The sequence below is a fragment of the Neoarius graeffei genome, chromosome 27 (assembly GCF_027579695.1).
Source record: "Neoarius graeffei isolate fNeoGra1 chromosome 27, fNeoGra1.pri, whole genome shotgun sequence".
NCBI lineage: Eukaryota > Metazoa > Chordata > Actinopteri > Siluriformes > Ariidae > Neoarius > Neoarius graeffei.
The window spans coordinates 6,751,058-6,771,233 of NC_083595.1; the positions used below are offsets into that span (position 1 = coordinate 6,751,058).

At 41.8% G+C, this 20,176-nt stretch overlaps 1 protein-coding gene across 5 annotated transcripts; it reads left to right on the forward strand.

Annotated features, from left to right (window-relative positions):
• The first annotated feature begins 988 nt into the window (after positions 1-988).
• LOC132875031 (CD276 antigen-like) lies at positions 989-14,842 on the forward strand. Of its 5 annotated transcripts, none has more exons than XM_060911604.1 (6): positions 989-2,186; positions 4,862-4,959; positions 5,740-5,811; positions 9,949-10,004; positions 10,124-10,435; positions 13,996-14,842. In XM_060911604.1, the coding sequence occupies exons 3-6, from the start codon at positions 5,774-5,776 to the stop codon at positions 14,169-14,171; spliced, it is 582 nt and encodes a 193-aa protein (XP_060767587.1). In that variant the 5' UTR covers positions 989-2,186; positions 4,862-4,959; positions 5,740-5,773; the 3' UTR covers positions 14,172-14,842. The 5 variants fall into 5 exon arrangements, with proteins under 5 accessions (XP_060767587.1, XP_060767590.1, XP_060767591.1 ...); XM_060911607.1 differs by having other exon boundaries at positions 992-2,186; positions 13,999-14,842; XM_060911608.1 differs by having other exon boundaries at positions 992-2,186; positions 9,964-10,004.
• Positions 14,843-20,176: the final 5,334 nt, after the last annotated feature.

Consider the following 20,176-nt stretch of genomic DNA (forward strand, 5'->3'; position numbering starts at 1 on the left):
AATGTGGGTGGTTGTCTGTGTCTATGTGTCAGCTACGACATGGTGTTTTTTTTACCTGGATTCCACGCCGATGAGGAACTCGAAGTAGCACCTGAGTATTACTGGCATAGCGAGATGTGAAGGTACGGACTGGAGTTACAATTGTTAAACACAACACAATAATATGCATAATGCAATATTGATGTTCCCTGGTCTATGAACAGAATGATAAAAACAACATTTATCATCCATATCGAGATACTTGTACAGCTCTGCACAAAAGTGCTACGGTGCTAGACCACCATGTGTTAGTCAATTTTATTTAATGTAACATAGCGTTTACGTTTGCTTATCATTCACAAATCCAAACCCTGGTCATTGTCTGGGTCATCATAATAATTAGCAAATTAATCAAAACAGACACTGAAACGTACATGCATGAAGCAAACAATTAAACAAATGACTATCAAAAGAACACTACCAAAATATAACAAATATAACAAAAAATATAAACTAATGTAAAATCATAATAATACACACACTATTATTACACAGTACACAATAACACATTAATTAACAATTACCATTGTTCAAAATGAATAGCTCCAACATTACAAATGCAGTAGTAGGTCTTGTTTAGTTAAAATATAACGTAAATATTTGTGTCAGTGGTTGTAAATGTGTAGATATCATAGTTTATTGGGTCAGCTTCTGTTAAAACATTACATAAGTCTAGTCTTGTCTAGTCTAGTCTTCGTGTCTAGTTAAGTCTAGTCTAAATGCGGAATAAACGTGGAAACACTCGTTCAAGCCAGGTGCCTCTGTCAGCTCTGGGGGCTAAGCACCCCCAAAGATCAGATGCTAGAATCGCCCCTGGTCAGCCCTGTGATGACCTGGCGACTTGTCCAGGGTGTACCCCGCCTTTCACCCGTAGTCAGCTGGGATAGGCTCCAGCTTGCCTGCGACCCTGTAGAACAGGATAAAGCGGATAAAGATAATGGGTGGGCCTCACACTTCTGGTCGGTAGGTGGCGGTAATGTACCCAGGTGACTGGATGATGAAGAAGAATTTAAATCACCTGGCGGTTCAAGTAAACAGGCAAGTTCTACACTCCTTGTTATTACAGTCGCAAATATATATATTTGTTGTTTTTAAAATTGTTTGCAGGTACTGTATAAATCTAAGTTTAAATATAGGCTGTTATGAGTTTCAGTGGATCATTCATTAGCATTGCATTTTTATTATTTGTCGGGTGGACAGGAATATGTGGTTGATCAGATCTAAGACAACATATGATGTAGAGTTTCCATGAAAATATAAATTTTCTCATCCGCATGTGATTTCGTTGCTTATAGTGGTTATTTTCTGCAGTTATTCTTCTGCAATGCACAGTGAGTTTTTAGAAACCAGAACCAGAGAAGACAAGATGTTCCTACTTGGGGATGTCTGTATAAACATGCACAGCTCTGAAATACACAAACAGAGACTCATTTAAAGGTTTTACTGAAGAAAATGATTTGCTCTGCAGTCCTGAGCTCACAGGGGACACAAGTGGCAGCGAGAGCGAGAGATTTACGCTTTTGCTCTTTTAATTCCTTCTTTAAACTGATTGATTTCCTTTCTAATCTGGAATGTTGGTGTATTTGCTCTACAGCGGAGCAGCAGCGGCCACCATTAGGCTTTTAGTTCATAGTGTTAGTTTGTATAGCCGACTTCTACACCTGTCCTGTCTGTATATTTCCTCAAATAAATCAATAAATCTCCACCCTCGGGGGGTAAAGGGTCCGTTTGGAGAGAGTTACCGAGTTGCAGTGAGACATTAGAGCTGTATAAAGCTGACCAGGGTGGGATTGAAGATGGCGGCGGCCCCTCTCTGTCCCGATAATGTGGTGTTTACATGTTTGTCTTCGTCGGTGTGCTCGAGTGATGGTATGTTTTTGTCGCGTTTGTCCGTCCCGAGGCGCACATACAGCCCTGGGACTCTTTTTGACATTGGTAACACTTTTTTTTTTTTCTGTAAGTTAAACCCGGCACACGCTAAGGAGCTACTGTATATGTTCTCGGCCTACTCCGGCGGCCCGCTTTGACATCGACCTCCATTACTGCTGCACACCTGCAGAGGAAGCCCCGTAGGCGGTGCGAGAGGAGGCAGAAGCGGGGGTATCCGAGCCAGGCTAATGGCTAATCCACACAAGCCGGCTATTGAGGTATTTCACCTGACGTCACAGGGTCACGTGACTCCCCGGTGTCCACCATTTTGGACGGCAAGCTAGCTAATGTCAACAACATAGTAGCTGGTATGTTACTGTAGCAATATTTACGTTCAGTCATTTGGATGACTGTTAAAACCTTTCAGTCTCAAGTTTTTCCTTTACTGGATTTACTAGTTTACTGAGCTAGCGCGCGATGGCTCCGGGCTCGGCCGGAGAGCGCGCGATGGCTCCGGGCTCGGCCGGAGAGCGCGCGATGGCTCCGGGCTCGGCCGGAGAGCGCGCGATGGCTCAGTAAACTAGTAAATCCAGTAAAGGAAAAACTTGAGACTGAAAGGTTTTAAGTCATCCAAATGACTGAACGTAAACATTGCTACAGTAACATACCAGCTACTATGTTGTTGACATTAGCTAGTGCTAACAGCTAGCTGCTAGTACACTGCTACAACACAGACACCGACCCTAATAATACAGTTCTTGGTCATTGCCTGGTAACAGCAAATTTATAACGGGCCATGTCTCAACAGACTAAGAAGTTATTTCAATGACATTTAATAACATTTTGTTTATCCTGAGGACCGAAAGTAAATGAAAATGTGAACAAACCTTAGCTGTAATAAGATGGCGACCACCGGCTCCAGGGACGACCCACTGATGTAGGCATGTTACCCAGCCTGACACAAAATATTTGTAGGCATCCAAACTCTTATACGCTTTCAGATCAATACCTGTGTATGGCGATGGGTTTTTAACGACATAGGTATACGGATCATGTGGGCCGAAGTCAGGTAAAGACGAGGGCTTCGTGTACTTCCGTACGTCAGTGAACAATCCTGGTGGAAGCAGGTAAACGTCGTTCTCTAAGCCTGCTAACCTCAATTTTTGCAAATACCTCTCCCTCTGCTCGCCCTGTAAATGCCCTACGTCGCTGGATAGTGAAGGTGTTTTCTGCATCTCGCTCCTTTTTCTTTTGTTTTTTGTTTGTCGCCTTCCTCGCATTCAAACTGATTCGAGCCGTGCCGTCCAAAATGGCAGCGTCACATGACTTGGTCACGTGAGTGAAATACCTCAATAGAGATCTTGCAGTCACGTGACCGGAAAGTACACAACCGCCATCTTGTCGGTCAAAAACACCGCTGAATACTGCTGCACTCGTGTACAGAATGGATCAATTTCAACCGACAGACTACACGGCTCATTTTTCTAATGAACAGATAACTAGATATATGTCTAAAATAAACGATCTACAGATTTGTGACCCTTATGGCTTTCCGGACGGAGTTTTCACGACCGGATTTTGAACTGCCAGCGGAATACCCAGACGTGTATAATTACCTCATCAACTTTCCCTTGCTGTTCAGTGGTGAAGCACTGCGTGCTTATAAATCTCTGGACAGTTTTCTTTACAGAAATTCAGGATTTGTCAGCGACTCAGATGTGGCATCTTGTAAACAAGAAAATCCTCATTGGATGGGTAAGTAAGTATTGAGTATAGCACTGACCAGCCGATTATAGAATAGAATAAGGTAATTCCAAATCGTCCGTCTTGTTTACATGGATCTGGCGTTGGAGAGGTAGAGGCTTGGCAGTGGAGATTTGAGTAGCTGTTTTCTGAGTTTAGTCAACAGGCCGGCTCTGCCTGTAGCCTCGCTTTTGCTCCCGGCGCCGCCTCCTTCGCTTTGCTTCCGATAACAATCCACGGAGACCCCGCTGGTCTCGTCCGGAATGTTTTTTTTTTGTTTGTTTTTTGTTTTTTTTCTCGTCCGGAATGTTGTGCATGCGATGGAAATCGCTACAAACCGTCATTTTCTGCTGGAAACCAATGTCCAGTAAGTCCATACGGTTGTAGTGGATATTGAAGTCCGGTACAGACGAACAACACGCAAAAATACACACAAAAAACATAAACCTGCACAGGTAGGGAGAGCTTGTAGCCACAGCCGTTGTAGTAGAATTGTATATAGTAGGGTTTTCCAGAAGAAAAGGTAAAAGTAAAAGCAGTTTGACCGACACGATGGCGTCTGTCACAATCTGGATCGGCTGTGACGTCACATGCAAGATCTCTATACCGTCCATCGTACTCGCCAATGTCCGCTCCTTGGATAATAAACTGGACTATGTTCACCTATTGAGAGCGACCCGGCAGGCTGTGAGAGAGTGCTGTGTGTTTGTGTTCACGGACACTGAAAATTCTGCTCATACTGCCATATTTATTTATATTTATACTGATAATTCTGTTTATATCGTGCTATATTGCCCTACTATACTGTCCGACTGCTGTTCCTGTTCACATTGTTCATTCTGTTTATATCGTCATTCGTCACATTTAAATTTATGCCGTTAATTCTGTTCACACTGCCACATTTGCACTTTCTGGATTGCCACTGTCTTTTCTTAGATAGCTTTAGCTTGTGTGTGTAAATATAATAAATATAATATAATAATTTTTTTGGTGTCAAGATAATTAGTGAAATGTGTGAACCGTGAGTGTTGTTGTTGAGGACATGTGACTATGAATGTTTTGTAATGTATGTAGGCTGTGCTTATTGGTAAACGTGTTATTATGGTGATGTGAATTGTGAAGGTGTAGGAATTGTTTGTACACAGACTTCTTTATTACTGGACTAGTCTTCTTCTTTGTGAAAGATGTATATTTTGTTATTAAATTTTAGTTTCACGGTGCTGAAGGAACGATGAAATAAAAGTGAATGCACCCGTTTCGAGACTCCATCTGCCTTTTCTTCCGAGGGCTGCTACACTCTGGAGAAAGGTGAAGTGTGTGTGTGTTGTGATTAAATGGTGTGTAATGTCAGTTCCTTCTCATTGTTTTCCTGCTTTGTGTTTGAACAAGACACAAAACGATGAAATGCTGATTTTGCTTTACACTGAGTTCTCTTCATCTCACACTGAATGAATGAATGAAAATTTTCCTGGCGCTCCGGTTTTCTGCTCTCTGTAGAATAATAATATCGATAATAACTGATAGTTTTTCCCTCTCAGCCCAGAAGTTTGTGTTTCAGAGTGCCATGAAATCCTCTCCATAGCTTTATATCTCTCTCTTTCTTTCAGTGTAAAAGGTACAAGGTTGGTTATTTGTGCTGAAGTTTAAAGTCAAGGTCTGAAAATGCTGGAAAGGGAGATCAGACCCAGACTTTAATTTTATTTACATTTGCTTTTATAAGATTCCAGTTTTTATCCATATGGTCTTTTAACCTCATGCATTTTTTTTTTATTTGAAATGTAAATAAGTAACGTATTTTTTATTTGAAGGTGGTCAAATAAGGTTTTGTAACTTTGCTGGTTTGATGAGTAAAAGTTTTTTTTAGTAAAAAAAAAAATAGGCGATTTTACAAGGTCGGGTTTTTTTTTTTTTTCTAATTACAGGAACCTGAGTTCATTAAGGTATGATTATAAGAATGTAGTCTGTTCGTATTCTTAAACCAAGGAAAGCAGAATGGGTATCAGCAGGTCAGACTCCAAACACAACTGACGATCAGTATTGAGGGGTTTTTAAATGCATGTTTGATTCATGATGTTTTTTCCTCAACAGGTCATTAATTTGAACTCTCGTCTCTGAAGAGAAGATGAAAAGAAGTTGCTCGAGCGTTATTGTGTACCATGGGTATGTATGTGTATAATGCAGAAAACTGTCTACTTGGTGTAAAATGTATAAACACAGTCTGTCATGCGGAAGGATGCCGAGGGGGGAAAAACCCTATATACTGTATGTACAACCCCGATTCCAAAAAAGTTGGGACAAAGTACAAATTGTAAATAAAAATGGAATGCAGTAATTTACAAATCTCAAAAACTGATATTGTATTCATAATAGAACACAGACAACATATCAAATGTTGAAAGTGAGACCTTTTGAAATTTCATGCCAAATATTGGCTCATTTGAAATTTCATGACAGCACCACATCTCAAAAAAGTTGGGACAGGGGCAATAAGAGGCTGGAAAAGTTAAAGGTACAAAAAAGGAACAGCTGGAGGACCAAATTGCAACTCATTAGGTCAATTGGCAATAGGTCATTAACATGACTGGGTATAAAAAGAGCATCTTGGAGTGGCAGCGGCTGTCAGAAGTAAAGATGGGAAGAGGATCACCAATCCCCCTAATTCTGCGCCGACAAATAGTGGAGCAATATCAGAAAGGAGTTCGACAGTGTAAAATTGCAAAGAGTTTGAACATATCATCATCTACAGTGCATAATATCATCAAAAGATTCAGAGAATCTGGAAGAATCTCTGTGCGTAAGGGTCGAGGCCGGAAAACCATACTGGGTGCCCGTGATCTTCGGGCCCTTAGACGGCACTGCATCACATACAGGCATGCTTCTGTATTGGAAATCACAAAATGGGCTCAGGAATATTTCCAGAGAACATTATCTGTGAACACAATTCACCGTGCCATCCACCGTTGCCAGCTAAAACTGTATATTTCAAAGAAGAAGCCGTATCTAAACACGATCCAGAAGCGCAGACGTCTTCTCTGGGCCAAGGCTCATTTAAAATGGACTGTGGCAAAGTGGAAAACTGTTCTGTGGTCAGACGAATCAAAATTTGAAGTTCTTTATGGAAATCAGGGACGCCGTGTCATTCGGACTAAAGAGGAGAAGGACGACCCAAGTTATCAGCGCTCAGTTCAGAAGCCTGCATCTCTGATGGTATGGGGTTGCATTAGTGCGTGTGGCATGGGCAGCTTACACATCTGGAAAGACACCATCAATGCTGAAAGGTATATCCAGGTTCTAGAGCAACATATGATCCCATCCAGACGACGTCTCTTTCAGGGAAGACCTTGCATTTTCCAACATGACAATGCCAAACCACATACTGCATCAATTACAGCATCATGGCTGCGTAGAAGAAGGGTCCGGGTACTGAACTGGCCAGTCTGCAGTCCAGATCTTTCACCCATAGAAAACATTTGGCGCATCATAAAACGGAAGATACGACAAAAAAGACCTAAGACAGTTGAGCAACTAGAATCCTACATTAGACAAGAATGGGTTAACATTCCTATCCCTAAACTTGAGCAACTTGTCTCCTCAGTCCCCAGACGTTTACAGACTGTTGTAAAGAAAAAAGGGGATGTCTCACAGTGGTAAACATGGCCTTGTCCCAACTTTTTTGAGGTGTTTTTGTCATGAAATTTAAAATCACCTAATTTTTCTCTTTAAATGATACATTTTCTCAGTTTAAACATTTGATATGTCATCTATGTTCTATTCTGAATAAAATATGGAATTTTGAAACTTCCATATTATTGCATTCCGTTTTTATTTACAATTTGTACTTTGTCCCAACTTTTTTGGAATCGGGGTTGTATAAAGCACAGTCAGTGAAGATACAAACGTGGACCCATCTGCAGTAAATGGTAATAAAAATAAGAATCCAGGATGTACCTGTAGCGCACTTCAGTCAGATAAGTGGAATAGAAGTAGTTAACGTGATACAAGTTTTTATTTGTTGATGCCACAAAGGCTGGTTTGAGTGTTTCACACTTCTGATCTCGCATGTGATTTCACACACACTCCATTCTCTAAAGTTTATACAGAAGGGTGTGTAAACCCTTAAACTGTGCTGAGTGTAAATCGGATAAATCTCTCGTTACAACTGTGGCGAGCAGAAAAGCATCTCAGAACACGCAACTACACAAGACCATGTCAGGTTCTGCTTGTGTTTTAGCAGTCCTCAAAAAAAATCTCCCAGCCTTACTTGCCCAATGGGTGAGCAGCACCCCAAACATACTTGCCCGAAAAACAATTCCACTTGCTCAGAGCTTTATTTTATTTTGGAGAGAACAGAATGCGCTTGCTTTTTTTTTCAATAATGGGTGAAGAAGCATAATTATGATAAATCCACACCACGAATATATGCAGACACTTTCAGAAAGAAAGCAGTTCTAATAGCAGAGGAATGAATCAGTTAGGGTATATTAAGCTGTGGAGAGTTTTGAATGAGTATAATAATGCTGGAGCTTTGTTTCTGTTATCAGAGGAACACAGTCCTGTACGAAATGTCACCGTGGAACCAGAGTGTAGAAATGAACCTACAGTTTAATAGAGTTCTACACAAACACACTGAACTTTACAACAGCTGCGCGCATGCGAAATGGAAATAAATCGACTAGGGCAGGAAAAACTATTTTGGATAAAATTATTGTTCATTACACACTGATCAACCTGTGTGACTCAGCTGTGCCTTTGAATAGAGAATAAATGAAGAGGGAACTGAACATTAACAGTTTATTGAAATTATTACACCTGGAATGTGCTGATTCTGTTAGTAATTATTGTACCCTCCACTATGAGAAAATCTTCCAATATTGTTTGAAAGTCTAGAGCAATATTTTATTTTACAAATAATTTCAGATATTGTTTTAACAGTAATAGAGTGCAGATAGCTGTGTAACTACATGTCCTTGGGGTTGTTGAACATGGAGGGGTGGGGAGACCATCCAGCCCACAGTTTAGGTCAGAGCCCTTCGAGAGTAAATGCTTTGGCTTTTTTTTTTTTAATTACTGTCGGGACTTTTCGGGAAAAAGAAGGTATATTCCAACATGTAGCTAATGCTAACGCTAGGCCACAAATCTGCACCGTCACTTCGAGGAATTTTGTACGGATCATAACCGCTAATAGTCTAATTTCCGTGTATATCTGTCCTTCACTTTTTTCCAACCAAGACTGTCCAAGTAATCTGGTAGTAGAGCTTTTTTTTTTTTTTTTTTTTTTTTTTTTTATAAGCTGTAGATCTCTTTGGACAACAGCAACAGACACCGGACATCTCCGCTTGGCTTCAGTATGTGAACAGCCAATCAGCGGGGCCCTTCTTCTTTTGGGGAAGATTGGCAGGTGGAAACCCAATCATAGGCTCCCATGCCACAATGAGAGTATGTTGATAAATATTTAAAAAATACAAATATCATTACGCAATCTGAAACCATCAAAAGTAATATATACTGGGTCAGAGGTAAGGAACATTTATTCAGTGATATCGTTTATTATTAACTCCAATCGTGATCTAAAAGTTCCAAGTTCGACACCTGCCCGCTTCAACCGTGCTGCTGGAAGATGATGTCCTTGATCCTCGTCGCCCTTAGCCAATTGGTATAACTGCGTCGTTACGTGGACCCCTCTGAGCCGAGCTTTTCCAGTACACTCGAACACGCACACGCTTGGATGAATTATAACCAAAAACAAGGAAATTTGAATGGTTTCCTCAAAATATTTTTGTACTTTTTTTTTTTTTTTAATATATATTGTCATGTTGATGAATAAAACTTTTGAATGCATTTCCCGTGAAATGAGACGAGCTACTTTAGACTGGTTCCCTGCTCTCTTGGTGCAGAGTGAGCATACAGTCAATGTCTCTGACGCTTGGTAGGATTAAGTTTATATGGGAACCAGTCCAGGAAAACAAGATTTTCGATAGACACAGGTGAACTTTGTTTTGATAAGGAGTCAGATGTCACGATGCGTGATTTCACTTTGCAGAATAATAATAATAATCGAAATGTGCTACTGCCAGACTGACACTTCAAACCCGCATGATGGAGTGGTTGCCTGTGTTGCTTAGGTTGCCAGCACTAACTTTTGTCGTCCGATCTGACGATTACCATTAAAGTTTTACTCATCCTTGCACATGCTTTAGTCGTCTCGGACGATCGGACATACAGTTTTTTGAGCATTGTTTAGCCCAATGTTTTAAAGTTGCCAGAAGTGAAAGTGTGAGATTATTAATTTTTTTTCAATTTGTTTTTCTGCAGAACCTGGCTCAGTTTGCTCTTCATATTTCTGATAGACAAAGGTAAGAACTTGACTCACTTTCATAAACCACATGAAGTGCATTTTCTGAGGTGTGAAAATATCTACTTCCTGTGCTTTACCCTGAGACTGTAAATCCTTTTCCTCTGATTTTTATTAAAGTGTCGGGGCAGATCACCACAGTTGAAGCTGTTATAGGAGGCTCTGTGATCTTATTGTGTTCAGCCAGTCGCTATGAAAAGGACATGCTCTGGCGATATGATAACACCAAGACAGTGTACGACATCCTCGGCGGTAAAGAGAATTTTCATGACCAGGATTCAGCGTACAGCGGCAGAGTCGAAGGTTTTCAATCGGTGTTCACAAAAGGGAATTACTCCATCAGATTAAGTGATGTGAAACACACTGATGCAGGAATTTACAGTTGCCACATCCCTGGCTCCAGGACTCTCCAAGTAGAACTGAAGGTTCAAGGTGTGTGTGGGTGTTTTTCCATTTCTGATTCAGTATTTGTTCGATTTGAGATTTCTGGAGCCTTAAATGCATCGCCTTCTGGTCCAGTTTGTTATAAATTCAAACATTGCACTTTGTTCCTTTTTATAATCCAAATAAGTATACACAGGCCCGTAGCCAGCATTGTGGAGGGGGGGGGTCTTTTTTTCCCCAAAAGTGGACTTCATCTGGCCCCCTACTCCCGTACCCCCCAAATACACAAGCACACTTCAAATCTTCTAATTTAGACATTTTTTTATTCGTTATAAGTTCTCTGTTGTCTAACTTTATTATTGTTATCTTCCTACAACTGTGCTGTGACTTCATTGTCTGTCTCTGTTGCTCACCTCAGTTGTCTGTTGTTGCTCTCTTTCATTGTGTGTCTCTGTTGTTGCTCTCCTTCATTGTCTCTCTGTTGTTGCTCTCCTTCATTGTCTGTCTGTTGTTGCTCTCCCCTCCTCTGTCTGTCTCTGTTGTTGCTCTCCTTCATTGTCTCTCTGTTGTTGCTCTCCTTCATTGTCTGTCTGTTGTTGCTCTCCCCTCCTCTGTCTGTCTCTGTTGTTGCTCTCCTTCATTGTCTCTGTTGCTCACTTCAGTTGTTGTTTATGGCATCAGAACACTCCTGATCTGCCCGTGCTTTAGCATAAAAAAACAACAATAATTTCTAATTGAGATAAATGTTTCAAGTAATCCTGAGATTGAAATAATATCGCACAGCCCTATAAGGACAACCGATTTAAAAATGCCCAAATGCAGCAACAGTGGGTGTTTTCATACACACTGGTCTGAACATTTTTCATTTTTCAGCTAGTGCACACGTTTCTTTTCACTCTGATCCAAATGCCAAACCACTGACAGGGCGTCATGTTACCATGATGCCATGTTACCATGACGACTGAAACACGTGCTCTTAAAGTCTCGCATTTTACTGTCTTCACACCACACCACAGCTCCGATTTCCCAAGCTGAAAAAAAATAAAAGCAGCCCCAGGTCCGACGCTACTAGTACCTAGCCATCGAGCCACCTAACTCATCTCTGTGTGTGCGTGCCACTGACACACACAGACTGACGGACGGGCTGATGCTACCCCCACTGATCACTCTGACAGATCGATCTACCACTACTGTTGTAAACAAAAGAAAAACAAAGTCCTGCACTCAGCACCTTACCCATTTTGGCCCTTTTTTGGAACATGGCGCCAATATTTTGGGACAAAGTAGCAGCAGATTTCTTGCGTTTTCTGTCTTTATCTTCTTTTATAGAGGACTACTGCGTGACGTCACCGTACCGCGAGATTGTGCTAGGGCGCCATATTGGAAGACCAAGTACATGCATGCATACATACATACAATATAAAACAAAGTACGAGCGAGAGTAAAGTGACATGATGGCTGATAATTCTGGTTATGTGAGTACATTACCAGCTGCAGAAAGGGCACGGTATGTGGAGAAACTGGCTGTGATTTGATGGGTTTGACCCATATGATAAGACTCGGGGCAAGGGAGAGTGGATTTTTTTATTTCATAATTTATTTTTAATTTACTACTTATGTGTTTTTATTTATATATATATTTGAATTATTTGGACATGGGGAAAAACTATATTTAAAATCCAAAGAGGGATGGAGGGAGGAAAATTAAAACAAAAGAAAGAAATGAAGTATAGAGTAGAGAATATTTGATAAAATTAAGGATGTTTTTATTCAGTAAACATTTAAAAAAATGTTCTACAACACTCTAGCCTAGTGACTTACCAGTAACAAAATAGACTTGAAGTATTCAGATCCGCTCTGCATAAAGCAGCTAAATCCTCTCTCTGTCTCCTGGCAGAAAGCTCCTTGGTTTGCTCCCCTTGTGTCTCAATCACAGCTGGTATTCTGTAGAAAGACTTCTTTTCACCTTTCCCATCAGCTTTGTTAGAACCCTAACACAGCACAAAAGTTTACCATTGTAGGTTTATGATGAACCAAGTGCCTCGTGGGTTTACATACTGCGCGCTGCCGTTATTTCCCCCTAATCACGAGTTTGTTGGTCTTCCAATATGGCGCAGGGTTTGTTTACTTCCGGTTTCGGGTGACGTCAGTGAAAGGGGTCTAATGGGGGCATTACCGCCACCCACTGGATTGGGGTGTAAAGCAGTCTGAACAAAACGTGTAAACATAAACATAGGAAATGAACCCGTTTTTCTAACTCGTCCTCACTTACGCTACGTTCACACTGCAAGGCTTAATGCTCAATTCCGATTTTTTTGTGAAATCCGATTTTTTTGTGAGGTCGTTCACATTAACAAATATATGTGACTTGTATGTGATCCTCAGTATGAACGAAAAGCGACCTAAAAGTGTTCTGCATGCGCACTGCAGGATACGACGATGTCACACGCAGTGAGCATGGCCAGTGTTTACGGAAGTAAAACCGCCCGGTTGCGGTATGACCCATCCAATCTAGCTTGAATAGCTGCATCCCCCCAAATGGAAATCAGCTCCCTAACCTCTGCGTCCTTCCATTGAGAAGATTCAGAACCTTCACAGCCCGAAGCGTCCCTCGCATTGATGTCATGCGCAGGGGCGCAGATACGTTTTTTGAACTGGGAGGGACAAAAAACTGGGGGGGGGGGACAAAGATGCCAGCAAACCAACCCCAATATGCCTGTCAAACTTGTTGTTAGTAACCATAGCAACCGAGCTCGAGCTCGCAACCTGTGCAGTCTGCGCAGCTCAACCAACCGAATATCAGTCTTTGTTTTATGTGAGTTGTTGCAACTATGTATACACTGCCGTGCACCTCAATAAACCGAATGGTAATTAGTCTTTTGATTTTTCCGTGAGGTTTGCCTTATGCAAAGAAAGACAGCATAGACGCTTTTTCCTCCCTATAAGTGGGGGGGACCGAACGAGGTGAATTTAAATCTGGGTGGGATGAGTCCCCCCCCTCTATCTGCGCCCGTGATTATGCGCCATGTTGTTGTAACTTTTTTTTGAGAGACCCGCCGCCTACTTCAGCGCAGAATAGTGACGTTTGTGGCTTGTTGATGACGTGTAAGTCGGATGAATGCGACCTGGCGGTTCAGACTGAAGTCGCATATGAAAAGAGCGGATAGGAATCGGAATTAGGACCACATATCCAAACGGCCTGGGTCGGATTTGAAAAAATCGGATCTGTGTCGTTCATATTGTCAATAAAAGATCGGATACAGGTCACATATGGGCGAAAAGATCGGATTTGAGTCACTTCAGCCTGCAGTGTGAACGTAGTCTTAGTCTACTTTTCTTTTTTGATTAGTCTGGATTTGATATTGTAAATTTAAATGTGAATCAATGTATATTCATCGGACATGAACAAATGAATAAATCTTGAGTAATCTTGAGGGGCGTGTGTGTCGGGGGGGGCGGTGTCGCGGGGGGGATCGAACGAACCCTCCGATCCCCCCTGGCTACGGGCCAGATACAGTATAGTATCACCGGTTGCAGATTATGCATATAGCCGAGTAAATGTTCAAGACAGATGAATCACAGCATTTCTGTTCTTTTTTCCCCCCCAGCAGAGTCTTCAGACAGAGCTCCACAGCCCACAATTGCAGAAACGAGCCGAGGAGCGAGAAGACGGTGTGACACTCGTTTGCTTTTCTCTGCAGCTCTGTTGGGACTGAGTGTATGGTTTTTGTTTGAGCATTTGAGTTTTGATCATTTGGTAGAACACCTACACCTTTCTTTCTGATAAATGTTTATCTCTATGTACATTATAAACACATCGAAAAACTCTATGGGCGCTGTGTGCGACGGCTGCCTCTCCAGTAGCTCTGTAGTTTTTAGCACTTTAAGTAGGGGTGGGCGGTTTGCACGGTATGATACCGTATGCGGTATTTTTTGACCAACGGTAGAGAGTTTGTGTCGTAGCGTGTACCGCGATAGCTCATTGCCACCTCTAGTTGGCAGTAATGCATAGTTTGAACGCCCGCCTGGCTGCTTCGAAGAAGAACAACAACAATGGCGGCGAGTAGTGAAGAGACGGCAGCAGAGGAAGAGCTCGTGAAAAAAGTCGGCGCAACATCAGTAATCTGGACATGGTTTGGATTTAAAGTGACAGATATTAAACAAGAAAATGTTATCTGCAAGATATGCCGGGCGACAGTGATCGCAAGACACGGTAACACAAGCAATCTGTTCAACCACCTCAAGACTAACCACTATGGTTCACTTTATACTTGCCTTGAAGTGTGCTACTAATTGGCACTAAAGCTGTTTAAAAGCTTGGTTCTGCATCTCAGTTGATTATTTTTGCACTCAGAAAAGTACTTTACAATTTTGTGTCTATGAGGAATTCGAGGAGTTTATTTGAGGAACTTTACCTATTCTTAGTTTTTTAAAATATAAATATTCTTTTTTATATGTCCTGTGTTTTCTGTTTTGCACAATAAATTTCAATATTTCTGAAAACGTCCTGATTGAAAGCTTTTACTTTTTCCTATGGTAACCACTAAGAAACTGTTCTGTTGTAATTTATATACAAAACTACAATACCGTGATATATACCATCAGTGGCTCAAATTATACCGTGATATACATTTTTGGCCATACCGCCCACCCCTAACTTTAAGCCTCTTTTTTTCCACCTTTTTTTTTTTTTTTTTTTACTTTTCTGCTCTTCTTACGAAGACGTAGTGTGTTTTACTTGTTTTCTCGCTTTTAGTCGCTTTTTCTCACTTTTTAGTTTTCTCACTTATTCGAGAGAGGAACTGCTGGTCCTGAAAACAGTGGGACGAGCCGGCATACGACACCCCATCCTGGCGGAGCTGAGGAGGAAACCCAGGGGCTGCAAAGCCGGGGCTAAGCTAAAGGCTAGGCTAGCGGACAACCGGCGGCGCTAAAAACCATCCATTCCCTCCGTTATCATGGGGAATGTGAACTCGCTGCTGAATAAAGTCGACGAGCTTTCCGCTCTGAACAACCAGCGGATTTACCGGGAGAGCAGCTTATTTATCTTTACGGAGACATGGCTAACACCTTGTACCGGATGCTAACGTGGACCTGCGGGGATTCACTGCTCTGAGAGCCGACAGAGACGCTAAAGCATGCAGGAAAGGCAAAGGTGGGGGACTCATCATTTATGTTAACAACCGCTGGTGTAACCCCGGGACGTATCTCCGTAAAGACAGTTTTATGTTGCCCGGACTTGGAGCTGCTAGTCGTTAGCCTGCAGCCATATTATCTGCCGAGGGAGTTCAGTCACGTGATCACCATCTGTGTTTACATCCGTCCAAGGGCAGACGCAGCCGCTGCATGTGAGAGGATTCACTCTGTCACAGCAAGGCTGCAGACACAGAACTCTGAGGCATTTATCATCATTTCTGGCGACTTTAATCACGCTACTTTCAGGGCTCCAGACTAACTTTTTGACCTAGGAGCGCTGTGCTCCCAACCCTTAAAAATTGGGCGCACCAGCAAAAATCTAGGCGCGCCACTATAAGAGGTTGGGAGCACAAGCAAACGTCTTTGCCATACCAAGTATTACTCCTATTAATCAGTGTTAACAACCTCATCTCATCTCATTATCTCTAGCCGCTTTATCCTTCTACAGGGTCGCAGGCAAGCTGGAGCCTATCCCAGCTGACTACGGGCGAAAGGCGGGGTACACCCTGGACAAGTCGCCAGGTCATCACAGGGCTGACACATAGACACAGACAACCATTCACACTCACGGTCAATTTCGAGTCACCAGTTAACCTAACCTGCATGTCTTTGGACTGTGGGGGAAACCGGAGCACCCGGAGGAAACCCACGCGGACACGGGGAGAACATGCAAACTCCGCACAGAAAGGCCCTCGCCGGCCCTGGGGCTCGAACCCAGGACCTTCTTGCTGTGAGGCGACAGCGCTAACCACTACACCACCGTGCCGCCGTGTTAACAACCTTCCATTAAGTATTTGTATAGATTATAAAAGAGAGCCCACACTGATAGGTGCAAAAGAATTGGCGATGTGTGGTATTTTAGGTGGTTCTTGGGGAAGAAGGACAAATCACACCATTTGTTACAACCAACTGCTTTATTCCAGACTTGAACCGGCAGTCATGTCCAGGCATAACACTGATGTCAAGTCAAATACACAGCCAGGCATACTGACCTGATAGAACATCCTATAGTACGGGTGGGCGTATCGATTTGAGTATTGATGGTATCAAGACCAAGGTGAGTATCGGAATCAGATCGATACTTTCGTCGCAGTTACTCTTCAAGACATCCAGTAAATTACACGAATTTACTCAGAGCTCATGTGAGCATAGTTTCTCTAAGCCCATGTTTACATTAGACCGTATCAGCAGATCATCAGATTAACGTTTTTAAAACGATTAGTGTGCACACAGCAACGCCAATACACGATTCGCGTGCACACAACAACACCAATACACGGATACGCTCGGCTCCGCAGGCATCCTGCGCTCCAAATCACTCCGCCCTGAACAGCGAGTGCCCTCTGGAGGGTGCGCACTCCGGCCCTGCGCAGCTCACACAGCGCGCGAGTGAAGCGCACGAGCAGTGATTCGGGACTGAGCCGCTGTGTGTGTGATCCCAGCGCATATCACTTACTACTTGCAAGTGGAAGGATGGCAAGCCTAAAGACAATCATAACTACACAATGGGCAGTATTTGCATCAGTATTTGCAGTATTTTCATACTTTTATACTCTTTAATGAAAGGTGATACAAGGCGGAAGTCCGCGCCGTTTTTCAGCAGTCACGTCACATGACCAACGCCAGCGAATCAGGAAGGTGGATGTCACAGTGACGTTGTCCAATGAGACGCCAGCTAGAGCTCAGCACAGCGTATCCGCGTATTCTGAATGTTTACACAGCACCGGAGCTGACACGATCTGGATTGAATACGTGGACGCTGGCGGATTCCCGTTTCCAGGCGGTTTAATGTAAACGGACAGTGCATCCGCGAAGAAAACGAGACAGATACGGTCTAATGTAAACATAGCCTATGTCTGTCTGTGTAAACGGTGCACCTCTCTCTCTCTCTGCCGTGCACACCTTGCCTCCCCCCGCTTTGCCGGAGAGCTAGAGCATGGACAGAGTTCTCAGAAAAGGGAAGAATGTAAACATGTTACTGTTCCTGAACAAAAACCTTTAAATCTGTTACCAACATGGGAACAAATCCAAAAGGGCACCTCAAGGGATCCTTCCTTGGAGGGCTTTGTGAGCAACGAGATGAAGGTTATGAGCCACTTGTTGTTTACACCTGATTTGCACCATTTACTTTATTTTGTGCATATATTTGCATGCAATGGAAGGTTTTTTTTTTGTGGTGTTTATATTGTTAACACTGCTTTTGTTTACTTATTTTGCACAACTGACTAATTTTTCACACAAATTTTTTTGTGGTGTTGTTGACACTGCTGCTTTTTTGTTATTTTGCACTGGTGACTTTTTTTTCTTAAACAATTTTGTGTAGCAGAAGGTGATAAGGGAATAATTAGTGATGCAGTGCCTAGGCACGCATAACTATTGTTCTTCTGTGTGTTTCTTATTATTAGAGGAGGAGTACCTAGGAATTTTTCATCTTCCGTACAAATTTTGATTCGTAATAACCCAATAACTGTACATCGCACACAGACAAGCAATATATCAAAATGTGCGGCTCGATCGGACTCCGTGCGCTATTGCCTTGTTCATCAAAATGTGATTTTTTTTTTTTTGCGACATAGTCGAGGAAAAAAATCACCCAAAATTTCCCATTCATTTCTATGGAATTAATTGAAAAACAACGCACTTTTTCAATGTTTTTCAAACCTCCGCTGCTCTGGCATGCTTTCACCTAGAGACATGATTCAAACTTTAAAACGTAGAGAAACTTCTCCTCTGTGGATCCTTCCCAAAGAGATCAATTAATGCTGTATTTTTCTAAAGATTAAATATTTTGTCCTGATTGATGTGATTCAAAACAGATTGGGACCATTTAATTTTTTACACGTGTACAATCCTGTACGTGTACAAAGCCAAGAAAACCTGCACTTTTTTTATGAAAATTTTTTTGTACTGTACATTACTGAATGCTGCATTTTTTTTCTAAAGATTAAATCTTTAACCCTGAATGTTGACTGATTTTTAAAACATAAGAATTATTTTTACACGTGTAAATAAATGTGATTGAGAGAAACTTTCGGCACCCTTCTACATTACGGACTGTGTTTTATACATTTTACACCAAGTAGGCAGAGTTTTCCACATTATACACATACGTACCCAGGGGACACAATAATGCTCGAGCAACTTCTTTTCATCTTCTCTTCAGAGGCAGGGGTTCAAATGAGTGACCTGTTGAGGGGAAAAAATAAAAACATCAATAAAACATGCATTTAAAAAAAAAAACCCTCGACACTGTCAGTTTTGTTTGGAGTCTGACCTGCTGATCCCTGTTCTGCTTTTCTTGGTTTAATAATACTAACAGACTACATTTTTATAATCGTGCTTTAATAGACTCATGTTCCTGCGATTAAAATAAGACATTGTCAAATAATAGCCTTTTATTTACTAAAATGAAGTAACTATTACGAATCAAGCCAGCAAAGTTACAGGACCTTATTTGACCTTCAAATAAAAATACATCACCTTTAGTTACAATTTGAATTAAAAAAAAAAAAAGGATTAAAGCTGCAAATTTTCATCCATCCATTATCTGTAGCTGCTTATCCTGTGCAGGGTCGCAGGCAAGCTGGAGCCTGTCCCAGCTGACTGTGGGTGAGAGGTGGGGTTCACCCTGTACAAGTCGCCAGGTCATTGCAGGGCTGACACATTGACCGTAGGTGTGAATGGTTGTGTCTGTCTATTTAGAGCCACCAATTATCCTAACCTGCATGTCTTTGGACTGTGGGGGGAAACCCACGCAGACACGGGGAGAACATGCAAACTCCACACAGAAAGACCCCTGTCGGCCACTGCGCTCGAACCCACAACCTTCTTGCTGTGAGGCGACAGTGCTAAGCACTACACCACTGTGCTGCAAACTCATAAAATCAAATGTAAATAAAAATAAACATCTGATCTCCCTTTCCAGCATTTTCAGAAGCATCGACTTGACCTGACTCAGATTCTGAGGTTTTAGCTGCTCTGTGGTGCAATTTAAACTTTACTTTGGATCATTTTTTCAAAAATACATGGAAAAAGTTCAACAGCAAAATTTTCACACTATTTTGCCACGTTTTGGTGCCATTTTTTTCTACGTGAGATGTACAGTCGTGTTCAAAATAATAGCAGTGTGTTTAAAAACGTGAGTAAAGCTCAAAATCCTTATAATAGTTTTTATTTCCATGCATTGGGAATGCTGCACATTATATTCTACATCAAAACATGAAGAAAAATGTATCGATATTTTAATTACTTTACAGAAAATGAAGAAAAATGAATTTTGGGCTGTTCAAAAAAATAGCAGTGTCTGCATTTTTCATTACAAACTCAATTATTGACTGTATAAACTGAAAAAATCTTTAGGATTTAGCATTCCTGTGAATCACTAAACTAATATTTAGTTGTATAACCACGGTTTCTGAGAACTGCTTCACATCTGTGTTGCATGGAGTCGACCAACTTCTGGCACCTGTGAACAGGTATTCCAGCCCAGGATGATTTGACAACATTCCACAATTCCTCTGCATTTCTTGGTTTTGCCTCAGAAACAGCATTTTTGATGTCACCTCACAAGTTTTCTATCGGATTAAGGTCCGG

Bases quoted from the DNA above. Each gene is read 5' to 3' on its own strand.
- LOC132875031 (XM_060911604.1), top strand. From the start codon at position 5,774: ATGAAAAGAAGTTGCTCGAGCGTTATTGTGTACCATGG. The intron at 5,812-9,948 runs GTATGTATGTGT...ATTTTTTTTCAA, and splicing joins AGCGTTATTGTGTACCATGG to TTTGTTTTTCTGCAGAACCT. The intron at 10,005-10,123 runs GTAAGAACTTGA...TTTTTATTAAAG, and splicing joins CATATTTCTGATAGACAAAG to TGTCGGGGCAGATCACCACA.